Source organism: Chiloscyllium plagiosum, unplaced genomic scaffold, assembly GCF_037043375.1.
Source record: "Chiloscyllium plagiosum isolate Xiang-an unplaced genomic scaffold, Cpla_swu_hap1 HiC_scaffold_53X, whole genome shotgun sequence".
Taxonomy (NCBI): Eukaryota; Metazoa; Chordata; class Chondrichthyes; order Orectolobiformes; family Hemiscylliidae; genus Chiloscyllium; species Chiloscyllium plagiosum.
Genome location: NW_028270191.1, coordinates 14,947,769 through 14,974,362, shown reverse-complemented (window position 1 = coordinate 14,974,362; position 26,594 = coordinate 14,947,769). Strand labels below are relative to the sequence as shown.

Below are 26,594 nucleotides of genomic sequence, written 5' to 3'. Positions count from 1 at the left end.
AACAGACGAGCATGTGGTGAGAGCACAAATTCACGCTCAGCAAATGACTTTTACTGTCGCCTGTCTGCAATCAGATAATTTTGAGTTTTTCACTTTCATTTGGTTTAGAAGAGGATAAAAATATCTAAGTTCTGGGGTAGAATATAAACACATTACTGATAATTGAGAGACCATTGCAAACTTCACTTGCTGCACTGTCTACTAAGACATTGACCAACACAAATCTTCATTGCTTGTTTAATTTCTCGCTGTGTTTCTGGGATCCTGGCCAGCTCTGAAATGCTGTACCAGTTCTTGTCATTGGTTTTTGGAGTTGTATTTGATGTGGGCTGTCCCAGATAAATTCTATTGGGGTTTGTGGTCTAATCTGTCCAGGGAAACCATTTCTCTTCGTGTCCAAGTGTTACCCTTAACAGTGTATGTTGCACTTCCCCAATATGGTGTTGAGAGCTGTTGAGGGGAATATGAGACTGTAATGGGATAGTGGATTGACCTTGCTGTTAACCTGTTGAGTTTTGTAGCGCTTCGAAAGTCAAACACTTTTTTTTTTAAATGTGAAGTTATTTGTTTAGAAATGCTCACAGATTTGCAGGGACCTTATGAAGCAGCACTCTAGGAAGTTGTCTAAGGTTCTGGGCAGAGAACCGCAGCAGGTACTGTTTTGTGATCTCGTTCTTTCCTCCTAAGAAACAGAATGTCCTGATTTTTGTATTATTTGTAGATGAAGTTTTGCGCTTTTAACAGAATAGCCTTGTCCTCTCCAGGATGTGTCCCCTCTGCTTTTACCTTTTTCGTGTGTGTGGGAATTCACGCGTCCTGATCAGTGTTCAGCATACTGTGCCAAAGGCTGCTTCATTTAATTCACAGAATCTGGGATGTTCTTGTCATTCTTGAAATATGCAATCTGTATTCAGTTTAAAAAAAGACACCAGTCTTCAAAAAAAAAAAGTAATTTCACTAAACAGGTCATGAGTCTCTGCAGAATCGAACAGCTTATTTTGCTGATTGTATTGCTACTTTTATAACGTTGTGGCGAGAGACTGATCATTTACAAATTGATAGGAAAATGTTCGGATTGTCTCTTCTGCAAATACTAGAGCAGTAAATGTCCAGGGAATGATAGGGATCTTTTAAAGGCAGGCTAATATTCAGATGTGTTCACTTGCGCTCTTTAAAGTGAGGTCAACACTGAAGTGGTTTGGCATTTTTATTTGCCAGTTAATTTTTATACAAACACAACGCTTGCCTCCCTGAATGGCAGCTGAACTTTGCATTCCAAACACCTAAATTCACCTCCACAGTGAGAGGCAGTAAACCAAGGTGCTTTACATTTTTAAAAATCAAAAATGAGCCTATTTACATTATCTAGCATCCAATTGTATTTTGCTTTTGCCTAGGTGATTTGTTAATTTAGCTCCCTTTTTTTTTATTGTTGGACTGCGTAAATGCCTCCCTCCACCCATGAATCATCAGTGTTTGGAGTCTTCAAGTCTGCCTTTTTTGACTTTGCTTAAACTCCAAGTAGAAATTTTCGAGGGTGTGAAGCCTTTTAATGTAATTCACATGCATGTTTGAGCTATTTGTGAATTAGGCCCACTCTGCAGTGTTCATTGTGGATTACAAATGTGGAATAGATGCACTTGAGTGCTTGTAGATTACAGGGATAGGAAAGCTGCAAAGTACGTGATCATGAAGTAATTGCAGCACTGAGGGATGCTGATGAATGACTCCTAATAGTCACTTCAGTTGTTAACAACACTGGCTGTGTGACTGGTTAAAGACTAGCATTAAAAGCTTCTGTATTAACGGACTTTTTGTTGGTGGCCTGCAATATAGAAAGATTTATGCTGCGTGCCCACTTGTTCTGGAAGAATAAACTAAGCTTTGCTGTTTTTCTCCAAGTATTTTCCCCAATGGTTGAGCCCCAGCTATATATTTTAATCTGGGAGGCTTGTGGCCAAAGGCCCTTCACCTGAGGAGTCATTTGAACATAACTGATCTATGAGGCACAAGAGCAAAGGCTGAAGCAAACTGACCAAATTTCTGGGCTGTTCTTGTGAAGTTCTTATCATGCAAGGAGTAGATTAGGGTAGGGGAAAAGTTTTTTTTTCTCTCTCTCCTCCCTCTCTTTGAAAACCTTTTTTTATTTTTAAAAAAAGAAATTTTTTGGAGTCCAGATTGGTCAACGTGAGCTCCTTTTTTTTTTTAGACTTGATGGGGATAAAGCCCCCACCCCCTCATTTTCTGATTTCAAGTGTTTTGTGTTTGCAGGTGGAGACTTGTATTTTATTTCTATATATTCTTCTATGGAGTGAGATTTCTATGGAAGGTAAGTGCTGTTATGTGTGTGTGTCTATAAATCTGCACCACCCTGCCCCAAAGGGAAGAAAACATTTTTTAATTTTTTAATCTTGATTAAAAGAAAAAGAATCATAGGATATCCTCCTTAGAGGAGCAATGGTCCGACAAAGTTACTGATGTGCAGTATAGGGGGCATTCTGCAATAAGTTACGATTGTGTTCTGTTGCTTACCAATGTAACTCTAATAGAGTAAATTTACTTATGCTTTGCAGATATAGTTGAGGGGGAGTGGTGGAAGATGTGTACTGTTTACTTGCCAATCAAAGTAAAGAAAAATCTTGCATCTATCACTACGTCAGAACAGCCAGTGAAATGTGTGAAGTTTCATCACCTGAGACATTGGGAAAGATGATGACCAGTTTACACACAGCAAACTCTCTCCAACAAAGAATCTTTGTATAATGATGTAGTTTCTGCGGTCAGGACAATTAGGGAGCTCCTCTGCCGATTGACTAGTGTAAGAGGATCTTTTACCTGCACCTGAGAGGAAAGCAGAATTTCAGCTTAGTGTTTGGAATGTTTGTCAAGATATTAATGTTTTTGAGTGTGGTTTGACTCGATGACATCCTAAATGAGTAGGGGGCACTAACACTCAACCAAGGCCAAAACATAGTTTAAACTGGGCAAGAAGCATTTTAATAAGTGTCAAATGAAGTTGTTCAAGGGAGCACTTGATGGGAACTGTGGTGATGCAGTGACAAACTGCCAGCTTCTATCATGTTTGAATAGTACAGTTTATATCCAGAGCGCTTATGTTGCAGGGGGTCACATCCCTGCTTTTCAGTCCACTGTTACTAATGCCCTCTTAGGGTATGGTGCCTAAAAAGAGCAAGTACAGTTGTTTGTTGCATTTTAAGTTATTCCTTTTTCTCCTTTTTTAATAAAACTCACATTTTAAAAAAATTTTAGGGTTGGAGCTGGTTATCTTTCAGTTCTTTGAACTAAATGACTCCCAACGTTTTATGGCAGTTGTTTCTGCGTGTTTAAAATGCCTCCTCTATCAAGGTTTATTGGCTTACACTTCATACCAGTCTACTATATCATGGCTAGAATCATAAAACTCAAATGTGTGGAAGGTTGTGGGGTAAAGTCCACATCCCATGACCCGGGGTGCTGCATTTCAAAACCGCGAGAGATGTTTTAACAGATGAATCCGGAACAAGAGTCCCTCGTGCCTGCTCCGCCATTTAATAAGATCATGACTGCTCTAATTACTCCATATTCTTGCAAACCCAATTAGTTTTCCATCTCTTGCTTATCAAGAATCTACCCACCTCTGTTTTTTTTAATATAAAGAATGTCAAGACGCTCATCCTCAAAAGGCAAAGGGGGAAGTTCTGTCTTAAATGCCTGACCCATTTTTAGAAACCGTAACCCCTACTTCTAGATTCTCCCACAACCATCCTCCCCACATTTGCCCTGTCCAGATCTCTCAGGATCTTGTGTGTTTCAATCAAGTCACCTCTCCATCTTCTAAATTCCTAGTGAATACAATCCAAGCCTGTCTAATCTTTCCACATAAATATTCACTAGTACTTTATTCTCCTCCTACATTTACACTATAGTGCAAATACATTTTAGTCACTCTTTATGGCTGCGTTATCCTGCCCAGCAGTGTATACATGACTGCCAATGTAGTTCCCATGGGCAGCTGTTTCTAATGGGCTTCCTGCTGCGAGCACAGTGTGCCTTGCTGTCTGTGCCAATTGGGTTTGTGTAGAAAAACATTGAATGAATGAAAAACAAACCTAAAGACCCCACCTACACACCCCTCTACAGAGGCTGGTATCCCGTCACCAAATTTGATAAGGTGCCCCATGGTAGGCTCATTGAGAAGGTCAGGAGGAATGGGATACAGGGGAACTTAGCTGTCTGGATACAGAATTGGCTGGCCAACAGAAGACAGCGAGTGATAGTAGAAGGAAAATATTCTGCCTGGAAGTCCGTGGTGAGTGGTGTTCCACAGGGCTCTGTCCTTGGGCCTCGACTGTTTGTAATTTTTATTAATGACTTGGATGAGGGCATTGAAGGATGGGTCAGCAAGTTTGCAGACGACACAAAGGTTGGAGGTGTCGTTGACCGTATAGAGGGCTGTTGTACGTTGAAGCGGGACGTTGACAGGATGCAGAGCTGAGCTGAGAAATGGCAGATGGAGTTCAGCCTGGATAAATGCGAGGTGATGCATTTTGGAAGGTTGAATTTGAAAGCTGAGTACAGGATTAAGGATAGGATTCTTGGCGGTGTGGAGGAACAGAGGGATCTTAGGGTGCAGGTACATAGATCCCTTAAAATGGCCACCCAAGTGGACAGGGTTGTTAAGAAAGCATAGTGTTTTGGCTTTCATTAACAGAGGGATTGAGTTTGAGTCGTGAGATCTTGTTGCAACTCTATAAAACTTTGGTAACACGGCACTTGGAATACTGCATCCAGTTCTGGTTGCCCTATTATAGGAAAGATGTGGATGCTTTGGAGAGGGTTCAGAGGAGGTTTACCAGAATGCTACCTGGACTGGAGGGCTTATCTTATGAAGAGAGGTTGACTGAGCTCCAGACTTTTTTCATTGGAGAAAAGGAGGAGAAGAGGGGACCTAATTGAGGTATACAAGATAATGAGAGGCATAGATAGAGTCGATAGCCAGAGACTATTTCCCAGGGCAGAAATGGCTAACACGAGGGATGATAGTTTTAAGCTGGTTGGAGGAAAGTATAGAGGGGATGTCAGAGGCGGGTTCTTTACACAGAGTTGAGAGAGCATGGAATGTGCTGCCAGCAGCAGTTGTGGAAGCAAGGGCATTGGGGACATTTAAGAGACTGCTGGACATGCATATGGTCACAGAAATTTGAGGGTGCATACATGAGGATCAGTGGTTGGCACAACATCGTGGAGTGAAGGGCCTGTTCTGTGCTGTACTGTACTGTTCTATGTTCTAAATCGCCCTTTATTTACATGTGGAGAGTCCTTGACACTGATCCAGCTCTGTGAACAGAACCGCTGACACTCCTGTTCTTTTTTGTTAACCCAAAAAAAACCAAAACATTTTTAAAAGTCTACCTGAAACAAGGGGGAGAGAAAAAGAGAAAACTCCTCCTTAGTAGGAAACCCAACAGCAGTAATAACATACTGACTATATGGTCCAGGCAGTTCAGAGGTCAGTCCCCTCTCTCTCAAAATGAAGAGTCTTTTACCATTGTTCCAGCTCCTTCAGAGGCACCTCTGAGTGAACAGAACCTCTGACACTCCTGTTTTTTTTTCTATTTTTTTCAAAATCTTCCCCTATACCACTGCCTAACAGCGGTAGTGCTTATTTTTCCCCAGCACCCATGTCATGTGTGTGCAGGTGTCAGACACGGTGAAGAACAAGAAGTGTGCAAATCTTCCTTTCTTCCTGGTGGTGGAATATAAATAAAGATACTTTTTTTTTACACCTGAGTGGCCAGTGATATATTCCTGTTTTTTTTTTCCCCTTTATTAACCCCCACACTACCACCTAAGTGCGGTAGTGCTTATTTTTCCCCAGCACCCATGGTGTGTGTGCAGGTGTGATACACAGTGAGAGACACAAGGTGTATGAATCTTTATTCAAATTCCACCACCAGGAAGATAGGAAAACACCCGGTGGCCAGTGACAAACACTGCCCTTCACATCAAAGGGCAGTGCTGTGTGATCAAACAGTGAAGGGGAGGGTAGGGACTAAATCAAAATAGAGTTGGAGGGAGAAATGATGCACTCCACTCCCTGTGGCGCCCGCCTCTCCATGAACAACTCCAGGGTGTTGGTCGACACCGCGTGCTCCTTCTCCAAGGACACCCGGGCCCTAACGTAACCGCAGAAGAGGGGCAGGCAGTCGGCCCTAACGGCCCCCTCCACGGCCCGCTGCCTCGACCTGTTGATGGCCAGTTTGACCAGGCCCAGGAGCAGACCCACGAGGAGGTCTTCAGACCTGCCCTCCCTCCTCCGTACCGGGTGCCCGAAGATCAGGAACGTGGGACTGAAGTGCAACCAAAAGCAGAGGAGGAGGTTTTTCAGAAAATCAAAAAGGGAGTGCAAACGCCCACACCCAATATACATGGTCCACGGACTCCACAGCGCCACAGAACAAGCAGTTGGGCTGGGAGTCCGTGAACCACCGCAATCTGCGGTTGCAGGGGACTGCTGCGTGCAGCACCCTCCACCCCAGATCCCCGAGAGAAAGGGGGAGGATTCCTGTGTAGAGAGCCCTCCACTGGGGATCCCCACCACCCGGTGGCAAATGGGCATGCCAAGGCGTGTCCGGACGGTGGATGAGGGAGAAGAGGTGGACGGTGTGCAGCAGCAGTCTATACAGGGCCCTCCTTTTTACCCCCTGGAAGGGAACAAAATTAAAATTCCGGAGGCGGCTCAGGTTGTGGGGCACAGGCTCCCGCGGGAAGTACGGGACCTTGGGGCCAATGTGAAATTCCGTCCAGGCTGTAAACTGTTGTACGTTTTTTTTTTGACAAGAAGCACAGTCATTTATTTCTCTGAACAGTTTACACAGTGAGTCAACAGGGAGTGCAAATGACATTCAGTAATTCCAGGCTTAGGGTCTGCGCTGAGTCCTTGCTGAATCTTGGGATGCATGGAATGAATCCGGTTCCTCTGGAGAAAGGGGAAATTGTTCCAAAGATCTTTGTTCCTTTCCTGCACCTAGGCAGCAAGGAATTATCTGGGCTGATTTGGTGACAGTGCATGTGGTGAAGAGCAGAAGCTCCAGCTTCAGGAGATGTTGTTTGTGGGACCTTAATGATGCCGAGGTCTCTAACAGATCAACAACACTGGTGAGAACAAATCTATCCGCTGGCTTTGATCTCCTCTGAATCATATTTGAAGTCCTGAAGAACCTCATTAATTGCCTCAATGGTTTTCCTAATCTGCTTCAGTTCTCGGGCCTCCTCCTGGTAGGTCTCATTGCCTGGATGGTCCAACATATTCTGCTTGGCAAGTTGTCGCCTGGTTGTCAATTCTAGCTTTTCCTGTTCCCGTTCCTGAACTCTCGTGATGTGCTCAGAGAGATCTGGGTGATCATACTCCTCATGAAACCGGTCCTTGAGCTGAATCACTTCCTTGGAGATCCGGTTAAATGCCTGGGTGATTTCGTGCACCAGCTGCCGGTATTTGATAAAGTTATAGTTGGGAGCAGAGCGGAGATACGCCTGATGTCCTAGATCAAAAAGCCGATAAGCTTCAACACGCTCCTCCTGTAATGCATAAAGGGTCCGCACCAGTGTATTCAGTCCATTTGCAATCATCCTCCATCCAGAGCGCGACTGGCTCAGGGACTTGCTCCTGTCAGCCGCCTGGTCCTCCTGCGACAGCAACAACTCAGGCCAGGCTGCGTTACTGCAGGCAAACTGTTGTTCTTTATTTTTTTTTCAGTGAAAGACACAGTGCACGAATCTTTATTCAAATTCCACCACCGGGAAGATAGGAAAACACCCGGGTGGCCAGTGACAAACACTGCCCTTCACATCAGAGGGCAGTGCTGTGTGATCAAAACAGTGAGGGGGAGGGTAGGGACTAAATCAAAATAGAGTTGGAGGGAGCAAACTGTTGTTCGTTTTTTTTTTTTTTTTACACTCACAATAGGCAAACACTCAAGTGGCCAGTGACCAAACTGTTCTTTTTTTAATAATTCAACCCCCACACTACCACCTAAGTGCGGTAGTGCTTATTTTATCCCCAGCACCCATGGTGTGTGTGTGCAGGTGTGAGACACAGTGGAAGACACAAAGTGCACCAATCTTTATTCAATTTCCACCACCAGGAAGATAGGAAAACACCCGGGTGGCCAGTGACAAGCACTGCCCTTCACATCAAAGGGCAGTGCTGTGTGATCAAAACAGTGAAGGGGAGGGTAGGGACTAAATCAAAATAGAGTTGGAGGGAGAAATAATGCACTCCACTCCCTGCTGCGCCCAAACTGTTGTTCTTGTCTGTCAGCTAGGGCTCCCTGATTGGACCAGATTAATAGCTGTAATTAGGGAACTCCTATTCTGAGGTCCATCTGGCTGTTCTCATTACAATCACCCACATCCTTCCCCCTCTGAGTCAGAGGACATAGGCCTGTTCTTTTTTATTTCTCCTTGTGGTTCCTCCTGCACCGGTTCGAGTTTCTCCAACTCTGCCTGTGGTGCACAGTCGCTCACCTCTTGCATCCAGAGCATTGTTATACCTCTAGTAGAGTTGCTAATCAAATAGGAACTGGGATAGTTTGGTATCTAGTAAAGCTGTAGGCTGTTTCTTTTAGCCAGCCTTCAAAGTTTGGACTGCACTTTCTTTCAGACAAACGGTTGATGGATGGCATGGAGCTGTCCTTGTACGCTGAATACCATTCGACTTTAGGGAATTCTCTAATTCTAAATGATGGCCTGTTATCTGTGACCAGCACTTCTGGGAATCTGTATATTGCAAACGATGCACACAGTTTTTCTATCATCTTTCCCGTGTTTGACAAATGAACTCTGCGCGTTCAGTGACATTGAGTGGGTGACTACAGTGACTGAACATAAAGTCCATGATGTGGGGGAGCTGCTACCAGTTATTTTTGTGTTTGGCACCCTGGGCACTATCCCCATCAATGCGGCTATGGCTTCATTCAGTCCTGGCTACCAGACATAACGTCTTGTCAACGTCTTCATTTTGGATACCCCTGGATGACCCCGGTGGTGTTCAGCCAGTATCTGGCAGCGACCTTTGCTCAGGACAATCACTCTTGCTCCCATAATCATGTGTCATCCTGTACTGTGATCTGGTCTGTGTCCAAAAAAGTTTCAATTCTTTGGGTGAAGATTTGTAGTTCGGGTGCTCGTTGTTGTGGTTCTGTTCACCGAGCTGGAAATTTTTGTTGGAAACGTTTCATCCCCTGTCTAGGTGACATCCTCAGTGCTTGGGAGCCTCCTGTGAAGCGCTTCTGTGGTGTTTCCTCCAGCATTTATAGTGGCCTGTCTCTGCCGCTTCCGGCTGTCAGTTTCAGCTGTCCGCTGTAGTGGCCGGTATATTGGGTCCAGGTTGATGTGTTTGTTGATGGAGTTTGTGGATGAGTGCCATGCTTCTAGGAATTCCCTGGCTGTTCTTTGTTTGGCTTGCCCTATAATGGTAGTGTTGTCCCAGTCGAATTCACGTTGCTTGTCGTCTGCGTGTGTGGCTACTAAGGATAGCTGGTCGTGGCGTTTCGTGGCTAGTTGATGTTCATGGATGCGGATCGTTAGCTGTCTTCCTGTTTGTCCTATATAGTGTTTTGTGCAGTCCTTGCATGGGATTTTGTACACTACATTACATTAGTTTTGCTCATGCTGGGTATCGGGTCCTTCGTTCTGGTGAGTTGTTGTCTGAGGGTGGCTGTTGGTTTGTGTGCTGTTATAAGTCCTAGTGGTCGCAGTAGTCTGTCTCAGTTCTGAAATGCTCCTGATGTATGGTAATGTGGCTAGTCCTTTGGGTTGCGGCATGTCCTCATTCTGTTGTCTTTCTCTTAGGCATCTGTTGATGAAATTGCGCGGGTATCCGTTTTTGGCGAATACCTTGTAAAGGTGTTCCTCTTCCTCTTTTTGCAGTTCTGGTGTGCTGCAGTGTGTTGTGGCCCTTTTGAATAGTGTCTTGATGCAACTTCTTTTGTATGTGTTGGGGTGGTTGCTTTCATAGTTCAGGACTTGGTCTGTGTGTGTGGCTTTCCTGTATACCTTTGTGGTGAATTCTTCGTTCGGTGTTCTCTGTACCATCACGTCTAGGAATGGGAGTTAGTTATCCTTCTTCTCTCGTGAATCGGATTCCTGTGAGTGTGGTGTTGATGATCCGGTGTGTTTTCTCTATTTCTGTGTTTTTAATGATTACAAAGGTGTCATCAACATATCTGACCCAGAGTTTGGGTTGAATTTGTGGTAAGACTTAGTTCTAACCTTTGCATTACTGCTTATGCTATGAGTCCAGAGATCGGTGAGCCCATGGGTGTTCCGTTGATTTTGTTCGTATATCTGGTTGTTGAATGTGAAGTGTGTTGTGAAGCACAAGTCCAGTAGTTTAAGTATGCAGTCTTTGTTGATAGGTTCAACGTCCTGTTTTCTGTTCTGTATGTCCAGCAGGTTGGCTATTGTTTCTCTGGCTAGGGTTTTGTCAATAGAGGTGAACAGTGGCGTTACGTCGAATGAGACCATAGTTTCTTCCTTGTCTATGTGTATATTTCTGATGATGTCCAAGAATTCCTGTGTTGACTGTATAGTGTCTGGATCCGCTGATCAGGTGTTTCAGTTTCTGCTGTAGTTCTTTAGCCAGTTTGTGTGATGGTGTCCCTGGTAGTGAAACGCCACGATCAGCTATCCTTAGTAGCCACCCACGCAGACGACAAGCAACATGAATTCGACTGGGACAACACTACCATTATAGGGCAAGCCAAACAAGGAACAGCCAGGGAATTCCTAGAAGCATGGCACTCCTCCACAAACTCCATCAACAAACACATCGACCTGGACCCAATATACAGGCCACTACAGCGGACAGCTGAAACTGACAACCGGAAGCGGCAGAGACAGGCCACTATAAATGCCAGAGGAAACACCACAGAAGCGCTTCACAGGAGGCTCCCAAGCACTGAGGATGTCACCTCGACAGGGGACGAAACGTTTGCAACAAATTTCCAGCTCGGCGAACAGAACCACAACAAGTTTCAGTTCTGTTTGTGACTGCCCTTTACAATTCCCCATCACTATCACCATTTTCAGTTTTGCCAGGACTGGATCTTGCTGCGTCCAAGGTCTGATATTGTCAGCTGTGACTGTGTGTCCAAAAAATTTAAAACCATTGGACTGTTCCAGTAGCAGTACCACTGGTGATGTATCTGCCAGTGAGAGGTGGCTTGGTGTAATCACGTTTGCTACTTGGCCTCCTGGATGGTGTTTCAACTTATTATTATGTACATTTAGTCTTAAAGCCCACTGCTGAATTTGACCTGAAGCTGTGGGTGACATTGCCTTGCCTCTTTAAATAGACCTAGCAGGGGTGCGTGGTCTATTATTACAAATTTACATCCGTACAGGTATTGTTGGAACTTCCTGACTCCAAATATGATCAAAAAAAGGAATGTTTGGCAATTTGGGCATATTTAAGGTCTGCATTAGCCAAAGTCCTGGATGCATACGCTATTGGGCGTTCCACTCTGTTGGCCCACCTATGAGCTGATACTATCCCAATGCCATGCAGGGAGGCATTGCATGTCAATACCAGACCTCACTTGGGATCTTAATGTGCCAACACCTTAGAGCATGATAGCTGTTTCTTCACTTGCCTGAAAGCTGTAGCTTGGCTACTCTAGCATTTCCAAGGCTCGCCCTTTTTTTTTTGTTATTAGGAATTTATGCAAATGATATAAACCAGGTAAAGTATGAATTTTCTGTAATAATTCACCGACCTAAGCTCCAGTACAGACATGGGAGCAGGGGTCCCTTTGATCACCCTCCCTTTATCTTCCAATGGCTGTAACCTGGTCTTTTTCAATTCTGCAGCCCATGTAGATCACTTAGGGTGCCTGGAACACACATTTTTCCCTTCTAAGGCATATGCCCGCCTTGGAGAAATATCTAAAGACTATGTCCAAGTTCCACAAGTGCTCCTTATTGATCTTGCTATTATTAGCACATCATCCAGATAAATGGTGACCTGGGGTAGACCTTGTCCACTGGAAAACGGCACAGGCTGACGATACGTCAAAAGGCAGTCTCGTATATTGGTACAAATCCTTACGGTTATTATTTGTAGCATACTTCTGGGAATCCTCATCTAACCACAATTGCAGGTACGCATGGCTCCTGTCCAGTTTTGTGAAGGACAACCCTCTATCAGCTTTGTGTATGAATCCTCTATATGCAATGGATTGGGTATTTATCCAGTTGTGAAAAGCAGTTTACCGTTTGTTTAAAATCCCTACAAAGGCGAACCAACCCGTCGAGCTTCACAATTGATACAACCAGTGCTGGCCGTTCCACTAACTGGATTGGGTTGATGATTCCTTCACTTTCCAGCCTCCTGATTTCTGCCTCTATTTTTGGACGTAAGGCAAATGGCACTGTGCGGGCCATGCAGAATCATGGATTTGCTTCCTAGTCAACATGCCAGGTGGCCTTGGTCCCTAGAACTTCCTGAAACTGTTTGTCTGAGGTTTGGCTTTGTTTTGGGGTTTTGTTGTGGCTGATCTAGAGTCTCGCTGTTCAGGATATGTCCTGAGTGAGGCGACGCGATTGCCTTCACTCAAGTGGTGTTCCCCCAAGCTCCGTCAACCTGGCAAGGGTGTCACTTCTATCAGAATACCCTGCAACTCATATGCCCCACTTGCTGCATTTTCCATTGATTTAAGGCTAGTTGAAGTGCCTGTTTGAAGTCTAGTTAGGTTTCAGCTAGTAGGTGATTTTGCACAGTCTTATCCTTTAATCCCATATACCAAACAGTATCTCAGCATCTCATTTAAGGGTTAAATCTAAGTCACATGCCTCTGCCAGTCATCTTAACCTAACTGAAAATCTCAATATGGATTTCCCCCTCCTTGAATTGTCAAGTAAAACTAATAGCCTCCGAATTAGAGATGACTTGAGATTGTAATATTCCTTAACTAAATCTATTAATTCTTGAAAGGATTTAGTATCTGGTGCCTCAAGGAAATTAGGCTCCCAATAACTGAAATAACTGCAAGTCCACAAGCTGTCAGGAGAATTAATCACTGCATTTCATCTACTGTAATGTCATTTGCCTGGGGGGAAAAAAATCCCACATTCTTTCCACATACTGGGCCCAGTCTTTGACGGCAGGATCAAGAGTCAAACTTTCCAAATAATGGCATGATGCCAGAAATGCTCACCCCAACTCCAAAGACAAATGTTTTGAGGACCATTCTTCAAGAGCATGCTTTTCTCTCTGCCACTGAAATAACCCTAGAGGCCTGTATTCTGTCACCAAGTCACTCTTTACTTGCATGTGGAAAGTCCTTGGGTGGCATGGGGTCTCAGCGATTAGCACTGCTGCCTCACAGCACCAGGCATCCGGATTCGATTCCACCCTCCGGGAACTGTCTGTGTGGAGTTTGCACGCTCTACCCTTGTCTACGTGGGTTTCCTCTTGGTGCTCCAGTTTCCTCCTACAGACCAAAGATGTGCAAGTTAGATGAATTAGCCATGCTGAATTGCCCTGTAGTGTCCAGGGATAATGTGGCTTAGCCATGGAGATGGGGTGGGTTTGAGAGGATCTGGATGGACAAAATAGCCTGCTTTCCATACAGTAGGGATTCTATGATATTCTGTGACATCGATTCTGTTTCCTCAGTCAGCTCTGAGTGAACAGAACCTCTTACATGCCTGTTTCTATTTGGAAGGGCTCCATGATTGGGGCTGTCTACCTGGTCCAATCAGAACTTGTATTCTGTGAGGTCCGCCTGGCTGACCGCCTTTCAATCACTACACTCACCCAGTGTATTTCTGTTTGTATTGACCAGGCTTTGCCTTTTTGCTTAATTCTGGTGTTGCTCCAGAATTCCTGTGTAATGGCAGGTACTCTTACACTAAGACATCAGCTCCCATTTGGAGTGGAAAGTACAGGCCAGTATATTGGTCCAAAGACTGTTGTCAAAATAACAGTGAGACTAGTTGCATTTGCTGCTATTTATTTGTAAATATTCCAGTGACTTCAATTGAAGGCAGATGCGCAATTAAATGTGCAAATCCAAGTATTTTCTTGTTTGAGATTTGTTGCTCTTGTTGTTCTTATTGTTATCTTCTCCGAAATGGCATAATGCTGTGTTTCATGATTCAAAGGCTGCATTTGTTGCCTCCTGCAACAGTAATTATTGGGGGGTGGGGGACAACCCTACAGTCCCTTTTGCGTCTCACTGTGACGGCACAGGACTCTTCTATGGAGTGGACTGGTGCCCCTGAAATTAGAAAACACGTGACCCAGAGGAGTTCTTAGAAAGAGACTTCCATGCCTCACTTGCTGCCCCATTCCCTGACTGAAGTGGCAAGCCTGGCAGCAAGAGAGATGGTGAGCTGGACAAAGGGAGCAGCCAGTGGGATGACCAGAAGCAACCAGAAGGCTCTGTTGCAGTGGTGCTGTGCAAGTAGTGGCTACCTTTGCCAACCATCTTGCCATTGGCAGCAGTCTGTTACTCTAATTCATCGGAGCACTAATTGTATACAATTAATCAGAGATGTATAGTAAACCTACCACAAAAAAAAGTCACCAAGTCTAAGTTTGCTTTTAAGGGGAGCGATGAGTGTTCGTTATGGTGGATTAACCTCCGTGACTCTGAAAATGACTAGTGTGGAGTCTTGCTCCTTTCGGGGTTTAATTGTTTCTTTAATATCCTTTTTTTGTTTGGTATGGTTTTACACTCGTTCCAATATTTTTCATCCAATTCATGCAATTTACTGTACAAAATAACATAGTTAGGTGGATAATGGAAAATCTAATTTAAAGATGGAAACAAAGGAGAAAGTCAGCACAGATACAGTTGAGTCAACTGGCCTTCTGTGCTGTAACTATTCTGGAATTCCATGATCCCAAGAACCAGTGGTAAGATTAGTCAGAGATTAATGTACTTGTTCAAAATAAAACCAATGAAAGGTTTAGCTGTTACACCAATAAATCATGGAAAAATGGAATGTGTGCTGATTTTGTTATAAGCAAAATTGATTTGTCTTCTAGTCTGATCTCTACTGCATTGATGGCAGTGGTGAAGAGCTTGAGCATAGAAGTTAGGCTCCAGGATATTTGCTGTTAACGCTAACTTTTCTGTTTTTGAAGTTTTAAATATCTGGATGGACCATAGCCAGATCTAGTGGACTGTTGCTAAACAACTGAGTTTTTATTTTCATTTCTGGCAACAAAGCTAATTATGTCTTCACTCTTCCAATTTGCTTTGGCTGTTGCAGGTGTAGTCACTAATCTATTAGCAAGGAGATTTGAAATAGTTGCTTACCTATCCTCATAACAGGAGGGGTTAGCCAACTTGGTTTGCCACATATTGCAGCAAGGGATATTGTAATAAGTGTTGTTTTATATGTAGTTGGATTGTACCAAATCTTTTTTTCTCCCCCTACTTCCAACCTCCCAATGACTTTGTGATTGTTCTAAATTGTATTTAACAGTGCAAGTCTCATCTTGTTTAGTGAGACACTGGTTCTTCTAACTCTCACCAGCCTTTATGTTGCAAGCCTGGACAGGGCATATGCTTTTTCTTCTTGGTTCTTGATGTATGTAAATAAGATTCTGCAGTTGTGGTAGTCTTTGCTTTACAATAGAAAACCATAAATAGACAAATTACCATTTTAAAATTTAAAAAATTGCTTTGTAACCACAATGTACTTGTATGAAGAGTTTTCATTTGCCTCTGCCAAATATCTTTGCAGGCATTGGAAGTCATAATTTGTCAACCTGAGCAGTTATTAGTGGTGTTGAGTGGCTGCCACTGAGTAATTTGCTTATCTTTCCCACCTCTAGCTAATTTTGTGGCTCAACTCTGAAGGGTTTTTGATTGTCAACACTTGTTGTGTGGGAGCTCTGCATTACAGCAAAGAGAAGCCTGCTTCAGAAGGATCTGGGTGTGCAGGTTCACAGATCACTGAAGATGGCAGTGCAGGTAGATAAGGTCGTTTTTTAAAAAACAAAAGCCTGTGATATGCTTGCCTTCATTCGAAGGGGTATTGAGATTAATGAAAGGCAACTCATACTGCAGCTTTATAAAACTTTAGTTCACTTGGAATGTTGCATTCAATTCTGGTCATTACAATACTAGAAGGATGTGGATGCTTTGGAGAGGGTACAGAAAAGGTTTAGCAGAATGTTACCTGGTATGTGGGATTTTGGCTATGAAGAAAGGTTGGATAGACTGGGTTTGTTTTCACTGGAAAGCAGGAGGTTGTGGGGTGACCTGATAGAAGTTTATAAGATTGTGAATGGCATGGATAGAGTGGAAATTTCTCCAGGGTGGAAGGGTAAATTACTAGGGGACACAGGTTCAAGGTGCAGGGGTGGAGAGTTTAAGAGCTGTGTGAGGCAGGTTATTCAGTGTGGTGAGTGCCTGGTATGTGGTGGCGGTAGCAGTCCCAATAGCAGTATTCAAGAAGCACCTGGACAAATACATGAATAGGAAGGGAATAGAGGAATATGGATCCTTACAGGGCAGTTTTAGTACAGAAGGGTAAATTATGTTGGCGGAGGCTTGGAGGGCAGAAGGGCCTGTTCCTGTGCTGTATTGTTCTTTGTTCTCCAGAAAATTTTTTTCACTGTCCTCCCACCTTTCATTTTGAAGCATTGACTCAACAACTATTTTCATCTGTTTTATTGACTACTTTTTCCCTGTATCATGAGGCCAGGAGCAGTCACGGCCTATGCAACTTTTTTGACAGCATTGCATGCATGGCCAGACAAGTGTTGGGTAATGTTTGTGCCATATAATGCCTCCAGCAAGAGGGGCCCCAACCATTGTATGTACCAGTCATACCAACACTATGACTGGCTGCTCTGTGACAATCCTGTCATCCCTTAACCTTTTTTAAATTTTGTCCTTTTGTGGACTAAAGAAAGTGATTGAATACTCGCAACTTAACTGGATTGGTACAACCACAACAGCACTATTAAGTTCAATGACAGCCAGAATAATAGTCTATAACTATTTTCCTTGTGGCTTTTATTTTATCATAGTTGCACTATGAGAGAGGGGACCTTTTCTGTAGTGGTGGATCACTGAATAATGGTGACATTTCATCGCCCTTTTTCTGAGCCCAGTTCTGGGGTACCCTTTGCTGCTGTATCTCTGAAGGGTGTGAGGATTCAGTGGAGATTTATGAGAATGGTTCCGAGTGTGAAGGGTTTTAGCTAGATGACTGGAAAAATTTGAGATGGTTCATCCTAGAGCAAAGCAACTTGAGCGATTTGATAGAAATGTGCAAGTTTATGTTTGGCTTGGGTAAGGTAGACTTATGAGGAGAAAGTGAGGTCTGCAGATGCTGGAGATCAGAGCTGAAAATGTGTTGCTGGAAAAGCGCAGCAGGTCAGGCAGCATCCAAGGAACAGGAGAATCGACGTTTCGGGCATAAGCCCTTCTTCAGGAATGAGGAAAGTTTGTCCAGCAGGCTAAGATAAAAGGTAGGGAGGAGGGACTTGGGGGAGGGGTGTCGGAAATGTGATAGGTGGAAGGAGGTCAAGGTGAGGGTTATAGGTCAGACTGGGGTGGGGGCGGAGAGGTCAGGAAGAAGATTGCAGGTTAGGAAGGCGGTGCTGAATTCGATGGATTTGACTGAGACAAGGTGGGGGGAGGGAGAATGAGGAAACTGGTGAAATCCGAGTTCATCCCTTGTGGTTGAGGGTTCCTAGCTGGAAGATGAGGCGTTCTTCCTCCAGCCGTCGTTTTGTTGTGGTCTGGCAATGGAGGAGTCCAAAGACCTGCATATCCTTGGTGGAGTGGGAGGGGGAGTTGAAGTGTTGAGCCACAGGGTGGTTGGGTTGGTTGGTCCGGGTGTCCCAACCCAACCTCCACTCCCGGCACCTTCCCCTGCAACCGCAGGAGGTGCAAGACTTGTGCCCACACCTCCCCCCTCACCTCCCTCCAAGGCCCCAAAGGAAACTTCCATATCCGCCACAGATTCACCTGCACCTCCACACACATCATCTATTGCATCCTCTGCACCCGATGTGGCCTCCTCTATATTGGGGAGACAGGCCGGCTACTTGCGGAGCGTTTCAGAGAACACCTCTGGGACACCCGGACCAACCAACCCAACCACCCTGTGGCTCAACACTTCAACTCCCCCTCCCACTCCACCAAGGATATGCAGGTCTTTGGACTCCTCCATCGCCAGACCACAACAAAACGACGGCTGGAGGAAGAACGCCTGATCTTCCGCCTAGGAACCCTCGACCACAAGGGATGAACTCTGATTTCACCAGTTTCCTCATTCTCCCTCCCCCCACCTTGTCTCAGTCAAATCCATCGAATTCAGCACTGCCTTCCTAACCTGCAATCTTCTTCCTGACCTCTCCGCCCCCACCCCAGTCTGACCTATCACCCTCACATTGACCTCTTTCCACCTATCACGTTTCTGACGTCCCTCCTCCCTACCTTTTTATCTTAGCCTGCTGGACAAACTTTCCTCATTCCTGAAGAAGGGCTTATGCCCGAAACGTCGATTCTCCTGTTCCTTGGATGCTGCCTGACCTGCTGTGCTTTTCCAGCAACACATTTTCAGCTAAGGTAGACTTATGGAAAAGTGGAAGCCAAGATGATGATTGATTTTTCCAAAGAAAATTGGACAATTTAGTTAGGAGTGGAGTGGGAATCAGATGGGTGGGAACCTCCATTTTGCATCCGACTACTTTGGATTTTTGTGCTGCTTCCTTCAGGTCCCTTCCCCTTGAAGCTGCTAATGTGGTGCAGTTACAGGCTGTGACTTCCTTCCACTGAAGTTAACATCATTTTGGCATTATTTTATCACTGGGTGTTACACATGCAGGGTTCAGCCACTGTGCTACTTTCTGTGCTATTTAGGCATGTTAGCATTCACTGCCTGAGTTGCTGTTTTGGGAGAGCTGTTGCTATCTGCCTTTTTAAATCGTTTCTATCAGGTGCTGATCCAGATACTTCTATAGTGTGAAATGTGGTAGACTGATGGCATATGAGAAGACAGACTCTCTCTAATCCAATGGTGACCTCTGTGCATTTTTTGGATAGGTCTGCATTACCTTTTTGTTTGGATGCTGTCGGATACGGTGACATGGAGCTGAGCAAGGGAGACTCCACAGAGTCCTGGCAGATGAGATCCTGAAATACCAGAGCAAATTATACCTCTCTATGCATAATCTTTCACTTGGCATCCTGGCTGGTCTTAGAGTCAGAGATTTTACCCTCCATAATATCGGTCATTGCAACGTCTGCTGCTTGTGACTTGACTCTTAGCAAGTCCCGTTCCTTCCATGCCCCTCTGAGATAACTGCTGCCCTCTAATTCTGGGCTGTTGTGCATCCAGGTTTTTAATTGCTCCACCATCCGAGCCATCTTGCCCAAGATCTCTTTCTGTGATTCAATACCCTTCTTATTGAGTTGCTCCTATGAAGTACCTTGGGACATTTCATTATACTAAATGTGCTATGAATACAGTTGTAACAGTCTTCACTTGCTCCCCACACAGATATTTTTGGGGGTGTTGCAAATGTGTTAACTAAGAGCTGTAACAAGGACCTACAGATGGATTTTTCTAAGATCCAGCTGCACCACCAGGTTTGCATTGACTAGACTTGCTTTGCAAGCTCTCCATCCTGTTCTGCTGTTCCACCAGCAACAATCTAAAGCCTTGCCATGTGTTGCAAAATCATTTGTCTGCCGCAGGTTGCTTGAGCAGTGAGCTGCTGTGTGATGTTAGCAGGCAATTGACCTGATTTATGCATCCAACCAATTACTTGAATGTTGTGATGTAGGGAAACATGGCCGTCCAGTTTCACACAGCAGGCTCCCACAAACGCCAGTGAGATAAATGACTAAGCATTTTTAAATAGCATTGGTTGTGGTTAAATACTGGCCAGAGCCAGCACTCTTCTTTTTTTTAATCCTGCTGAAGAGGGTAGATGGTGCTCAAGTTTTACTTCTCCAAAGGCACACCTAACAGTCCAGCACTCCCTCAATACTGCACTGAAGTGTCTACATGTAAAGAAACTTGAACCCGTGACTTGATTATGATTCTGACTAAACCTTGTCTTTTTTTTAAAATGGAGTATAGAGCATGCCTCTGTTTGTAGTAGTCTTAAATATTTTCGTTCAGGAAATATATATAACCAGTGGCTGTAGTTTTTGGGAAGTGTAATTTACTCTTAATTCTGGAATGGTGTGGATAAACAAGCTAAAACCTTGTTTGTGGTTGCTTAATATAGTAGTATGTTGCTTTTTTTTTGCTTGACCTGCTGGACCTAATTGAGTGTGTAAGTGTGGCTGTTCTGGTTCAGTGCATAAATTTCCCATTTGGAATGGGAGTGTGACCTACAGGAGAAGGAGGCCCCAGTTCTGTCAATGGTGTGTGCTGAGTTAATGAATCTCAGCGAGTCTGTAATGGCACAACAGACCTGCTGATTGCCCCACAGAGTTGGGATGGAAATGGATCAAAATTCTGCTCCTGATCATTGGACAGTTCATTTCTACAGTTGCCCAATTGAAAGGAGGATTAACCTAGGTTGTGATATTTTCCATAGTCAACGAGCCCACTACCCAGAATATTGCAAGAATGGCTATCTGTTAATGTACAGAACACTTTCAGTCACTGTGAAACAGGTACCTGGCCTGTGTTGGCATATTCAAGAAAAACACTTTAGGAGGGGGTAGTTGGGGAAGAGAAGCATTTTCAAAATATATCTTTTGATACCAGTCTGGTGGTATGGTCACTGCTGTATGTAACTCTGCTTCTGCTTTCTTCTAGACTCCCTGGTTCTGGGACACACGACATTGCTGGTATAACTACCCCTATCAGGTGAGCACTGAACAATGGTGATTTGGTTTTTTTTGGAAGTAAGCAAATACTAATGTTTTGTGCAATGGAGGAGGACTTACTTTTTGTCAGAATTATTTTTTGTCTCCTTTTTATGATCTGAAGTGTGTATATGCTTTTTAAAAAAAATGTAAACACAGCCCTCATTAGGATTAGAGTTTCTGGTTTCACACTGGAGTGAAACAAACATTTCACACGTGCTGAGAGCAGATGATTAATTGAGAGGAGCCAGTTTCTCTAAACTTGTTTAAAATTGGGTGAATTGGGAAATGTATTCCTCACCACTGGACTCTGTCCCCCTCGTCTTGTATTACCCCCTTTTTGTTTTTGTCCAGAAATTGACATACATTGATTATGAATGGTGCAGATTAGTGCTATGGTTTCATTTTGATGTTAGCCAAAGGCCATCTGATTGCAATCTTTGTTTAAAAGTGGAGTGTGTTTAGAAGTGAGTTTTCGCTGAGTTCTGGGAAGTCATTTTGTGGCTTTGCTTTTGGGGTGGTAGTGGGTCAAGGTCTGATTTCAACCCAAGATGATGACCTAAGTTTTTAAAAAAAAAAAACAGAAAATGCTGGAAACATTAGGCTGGCCTGGTGACATCTTTGGATGGAAAAAGTTAATGTTCAAGCCTGATGACTTTTTTAAAATCATAACTCATGGATGAAAGTCTCTCTTAATTGATTAGAACTTGTACACCTTTTTTTTCCCAAATGTGTGTCTCTGTGCAATTCCTAATGTTGCCTATGAAATTTTTGTTTCTAAGTAATTTGGGAAGTAATAATGAAAAAATAAATTTGTGGTGTATGGAAGCCTGAGCAAGATTAATTCAATTGTATCATTAAGTGCTTGTCAGCTGATGATATTTGTACTATTTGTACATGGGATATGTACCTTTTTATAACCGTGCTGTGAGTATATATTGACAATTAACTCTATTTTGTTCTTTCCTGCAGCAACTGGTGTTTGACATGTATTATTATTACATAATGGAGTTGTCGTTCTACTGGTCACTGATGTTTTCACAGTTTACCGACATTAAAAGAAAGGTAAGCACCTGCCAGCCTATTGAGTTGAGTTTGAACCATCAGGGTAGTTTCGATCTGAGGTAGCCAGTAATTGCAGCTAATTGTAAATACTGTCCCCATTGCAAACTAGTCTAATTTAAACTACGTATTGAGAACCACAGTCCAATAACTCATTGTGTTCTGTTAATTAACTTGTTTAAATAAAGCTGATGGTGTTATATTCCTTTACAAAAGTTATTTTAATAACCCTATTTGGATTTGGTGCAAAGCAAATTGAGACTCTGTCAGTGGGCCTGAAGTAAGGTTGCCTTCCAAGATTTCTCTACTTAAAATCTACTTTTAAACCGAGTACTGGTTCTTTTTTTTAAATCCATGGCTCTTTCGTTGAGTAAGCTGACTTGATGTGCTGTATTCTTCAGGAATAGCTCTAGCACAATTGGAGCAAGTTGAATGTGACAAAGTTGGGGGATTTTTTTTTTTAAAACCTTGCTCTTGACTGTATTATAGCTATCTACTTAAATACTGTTTCATGTTTTTCTTGTTCTTGGTCGGGGCCTCAGTGCTAAAGAATTTTTTTAATATTCAATATAATGCAATCAATGTCAACAGCACATAGTAGACTGTATGTGATATACAGTATAGGCCCTTCAGCCCATTGAGTCTGTGCCTGTCAAAAACAAGCACCTTAACTGTTCTAATGCCATTTTCCAGCATTTAGCCTTGTATATCTTGGCATCACCAGTGTACGGCTAAATACTGCTTAAATGTTATGAGGGTTTCTACCTCGACCACCTTTTTTGGTGAAACAACTTTTCTCTCCTCTCATCCCCACGAAACCTCCTGTCCCAGACCTTTAAAATCTCCAGTCCAGGCATAATCCTGGTGAATCTCCTCTGCATCCTCTAATGTAGATTCCAGAACAGCACACAACACTCTTATTTGCTTCTGTGGAACTTCATTTTAATTGAACTGAAGCCTCAAATCCTTTGCTCATCAAAATGCCCAACAAGTTTTTTTTGACTCTTGAGTTTAACCTATGACTCAGTGAGTCATATAAATCAGGACGCCCATTATAGAAGGTTAGAGTGTATGGAATTAGGCTGAGCATTGAAATCTTGATTAAAATGCTTTATTGGGGAAACTTTGAATTTCAAAGCAATGTTTAAGTGGTTAACGGTGTGCTGCAAGGTTTTAGTTTTGGCCACTTCTGTTTACTATTGTATCAGTAATGTTGAGATGGACCTTTTGAAGTGATGTCAAAATTTGCAAATGATATAGAATCAGGAGATAATGCCAAAGGGAGAAGGTTTTGGGGGAAAAGCAAAAAGAACTGGGAAAATTCTAAGAAGGTTCAGCCTCCAAAAGTCCTTTACGCATCTCAGAACACGAAAGGACATGAATCCAGATCCTGTTCCTGCCTGCCTGCTCTCTCTGATGGATAGATCACAATCCAGTGATTGTTGAACCAGTGAAGGAAATGGGTTTTAGAAAGGCTTGTTTAAAAGTAAGTACTTAACAACTTTGCTCTGGAATAGTGTCTTGTGACCAGTCTGCTGTATATCATATGAATCTAATATTTGAATAAATTAATTATCTTATCCAAAAGATAATTTGTGTGCAAATGAAATTATCTCTGCTTTGAAATCACATGTGTAACTTCTATGTTTTCTTTTGCTCCAAGTTTGTTGTGCTTTTGAAAAGTACCCTAGTGTTTTTAGCATTCAATTAGTGCTAGTTCCTGCCAAACGAACTTTGGTTTTATGTGCTGCTGCAGGCTAACTTAAATCTGCTTTATTTGTAAAAAAAAAAATGCATTGATCTCTACTACAGTGTGGTCTGCATCTAGAAATTGATCAGTTTTTAACGCTTGTCATTTAAAAAAATTTTGTAAGTTCTGTTTCTGCTATTTTCCCAGGATGTTCTAGGTTTGTTGGGTTTTTTTTTTTGGCTTGTTTGGGGGGCTTTTAGATATTGACATCTATTCCACACTGTCTGGGTCCTTGCAGATGACATGGGTGCCTCCCTTTTTTTAGCCTTAAATCTCACCTTCAGCTCTTTACCCCTCCCACCCCTGACTAAATGTCTGAATGAGTTGGTCTGTTTCCTACTTTGGCCCTCTTCATGGGCGACATGTTGTATTTGGAGTTCACATGGGACTCATTGTCCTCCAGGCTATAGGATAAAGTACTGGGTGAGGTGCAGTCCTGCCAGTTGCAGCTTATGAAGTCTAGAATTTTGCAGTATGGGTTGTTGAAATCTGGCTAATCCTCAAAATTAGAATATCTGGCCTGTGGTAATCCAACTAATTAACTGCCCACTGCCGTTTATTTGTACATGATAACCTTTTGAGGGAGTTCCCAAAGTTGCTGCTGTTTTTGAAGAGGTGTTGGACAGACACGTAGTATTTCCGATTTTGAGGAGGAAGAATTAGTATTTTTTTTAAACCCCTGCAACTAACTGAGGCTGTCTTTGCTCACCTCTTGCCATAGAGCCCGACAGGAGGGAAGATGATGGAAAAACGCTTGGGAAAGGTATTCTCCTGACTCTCTGGAGCAGAATCAAAACTTTTCAAAATCACATCTTCCTTTTTTTTCTTTTTCTTGTTTTTTTTAGACCTTAAAAAACAAAGGTTATCATGTAGGGGAGCCCAAAGAGGCGAAAGGTACATTGCTTTAATTAGTGTTGGTTGCCAATTTTCTTGAAAAATGAGTTTGAGACAAGTTCATTTTTTGTATAGTCTTCAAGCTCACTTAACAATACTGGTCAGATTGGATTTCTTGCAGGGGGAGGAAGTATGCATTGTTTTGGATTTGTTTTAGAAACTGCTGACAAACTCTTAGCATCTTCAGCTTCTGCCTAATAAACGTCAATTAAACTTGGAGAGAAAAAACCCTTTTGTCACAGGTGCAGTGTGGCTGGTTGCATTCAGCTTTCTGCTATTTGTATCTTGTGTCCATAGTGCACCACCATTTGTGCACTCTGCTGCCAATTGATGCTGACTGATTTGATTCTTTCATTAGCAGTTGACTGGATTGCTTGCTTTTGTTTTCTTTATCACCAGCATTTTTCCATTTCTCTCCATTCACTACTTCTAACCGTGGCTGTCTGTGCTGAGATCTGTGACTGACAGCTGATGTAGGAGCCAGTATTTCTACTGCTTTGTATATAAGCTTTGTCCTGCATTCTATGCACTCACTTTTCTCCTTTTTAGCCTTTATGCTTAATTGGCATTCTCCCTTTTAATTGTGATCCAAGGGTCTCTCTAACTGTGTGAGACGGTTGGATTTCTTATTCATGTTAGCCGTTTAGAAGCTGAAACTAAACATTGAGTTGGCAGTGGCCATCTCGGCTGCTTCAAGTTGGACTGAAGGACATTCATACTAGTGTCTGCATTTTCTCAAATCATGTGCCAAGAATACTTTGACCATGGACCATGGTCCATTGGCTGTAATCATTTAGTGGCAGGTTGAGTTTCTGCCTGTGATTTTGCCCACATGATTGTTTCAGTTCATATTGCCATCAGTGGGGAGTATCAAATAGAGTTTAAACACTAGCTCTCTGGAATATACCCCCCCAAACCCCAACTCTGCAGCACTGTCTGGAAGACCCCAGGTTAACTCTCTACTTCACCCACCCTTATTCTGATAATGAATCATCATCACTGTAGCTTGCTTAAAAACTGAACACCCACATCTATAAGTACGCCTTCTATTGTAGTGGCAATCTGTTGGATTTGATCTGTATTTGGCATTAAATAGGAGGTCACAACATAAACATATTTCACTTATCCATGTGTAGCAACAAAAAAAAGCCAGAATTAAGAGAGAAATGCAAATCTTATATAAATTTGAAATGACTTGAATTATATTGGTTTCTGATTTTTGTCTGGCTGATGGTGATTTGCTGTCTTTTAAATTGAAACTTCAAATGCTGTCACCTGAAGCAGACCTGATTCCAGACAAGATGTTGATGGTCTGTTTCTTAATTGTTGACTTTGAGAGGAACAGCGAACAGGAGTCATAGCCCGAGGTTGTGAAGAAACTGTGTGGCTGTGCAATGACATTATGGGTTACTATCGTGGGAATAATGCCCCTGGTGTTTATAGGGAGGTGCATTGGGGAAGAGAATTAATCAGAAATCTGGATTAAAAATACCTTCAACAACACAGTTTTATGAAATTGCATTGCCTGCTAGTTTAGTGGATGTATTAACCCATAAGGATTGTAATGTAGGTTTCTGGTTCAGACAATGCTTCTCAACTGGAAGAAAGTGAGGACTGCAGATGCTGGAGATCAGAGCTGAAAATGTGTTGCTGGAAAAGTGCAGCAGGTCAGGCAGCATCCAGGGAACAGGAGAATCGATGTTTCGGGCATAAGCCCTTCTTCAGGAATGAGGAAGGTGTGCCAAGCAGGCTAAGATAAAAGGTAGGGAGGAGGGACTTGGGGGAGGGGCATTGGGAATGCGATAGGTGAAAGGAGGTTAAGGTGAGGGTGATAGGCCGGAGAGGGGGTGGGGCGGAGAGGTCGGGAAGAAGATTGCAGGTCAAGAAGGCGGTGCTGAGTTCGAGGGTTTGGACTGAGAAACTGGGGGGAGGGGAAATAAGGAAGCTGGAGAAATCTGCATTCATCCCTTGTGGTTGAAGGGTTTCTAGGTGGAAGATGAGGCGCTCTTCCTCTGGCGTCGTGTTGC

At 43.3% G+C, this 26,594-nt stretch overlaps 2 protein-coding genes across 3 annotated transcripts in view; one reads left to right on the top strand and one right to left on the bottom strand.

Moving 5' to 3' along the window:
- Positions 1–26,594, top strand: part of cers5 (ceramide synthase 5) — a 109,992-nt gene that overhangs the window by 43,069 nt on the left and 40,329 nt on the right. For both annotated transcript variants that reach the window (XM_043682000.2, XM_043681999.2), the window contains exons 4-6: positions 2,272–2,329; positions 20,812–20,862; positions 21,834–21,926. In XM_043682000.2, coding sequence (XP_043537935.1) covers positions 2,272–2,329; positions 20,812–20,862; positions 21,834–21,926 — 202 coding nt within the window. The remainder of the gene's footprint in view (positions 1–2,271; positions 2,330–20,811; positions 20,863–21,833; positions 21,927–26,594) is intronic.
- LOC122543416 (required for excision 1-B domain-containing protein-like) lies at positions 7,171–7,686 on the bottom strand. Its single transcript, XM_043682129.2, has one exon. It carries the CDS (start codon positions 7,627–7,629, stop codon positions 7,171–7,173), a length of 459 nt encoding a protein of 152 aa, XP_043538064.2. The 5' UTR covers positions 7,630–7,686.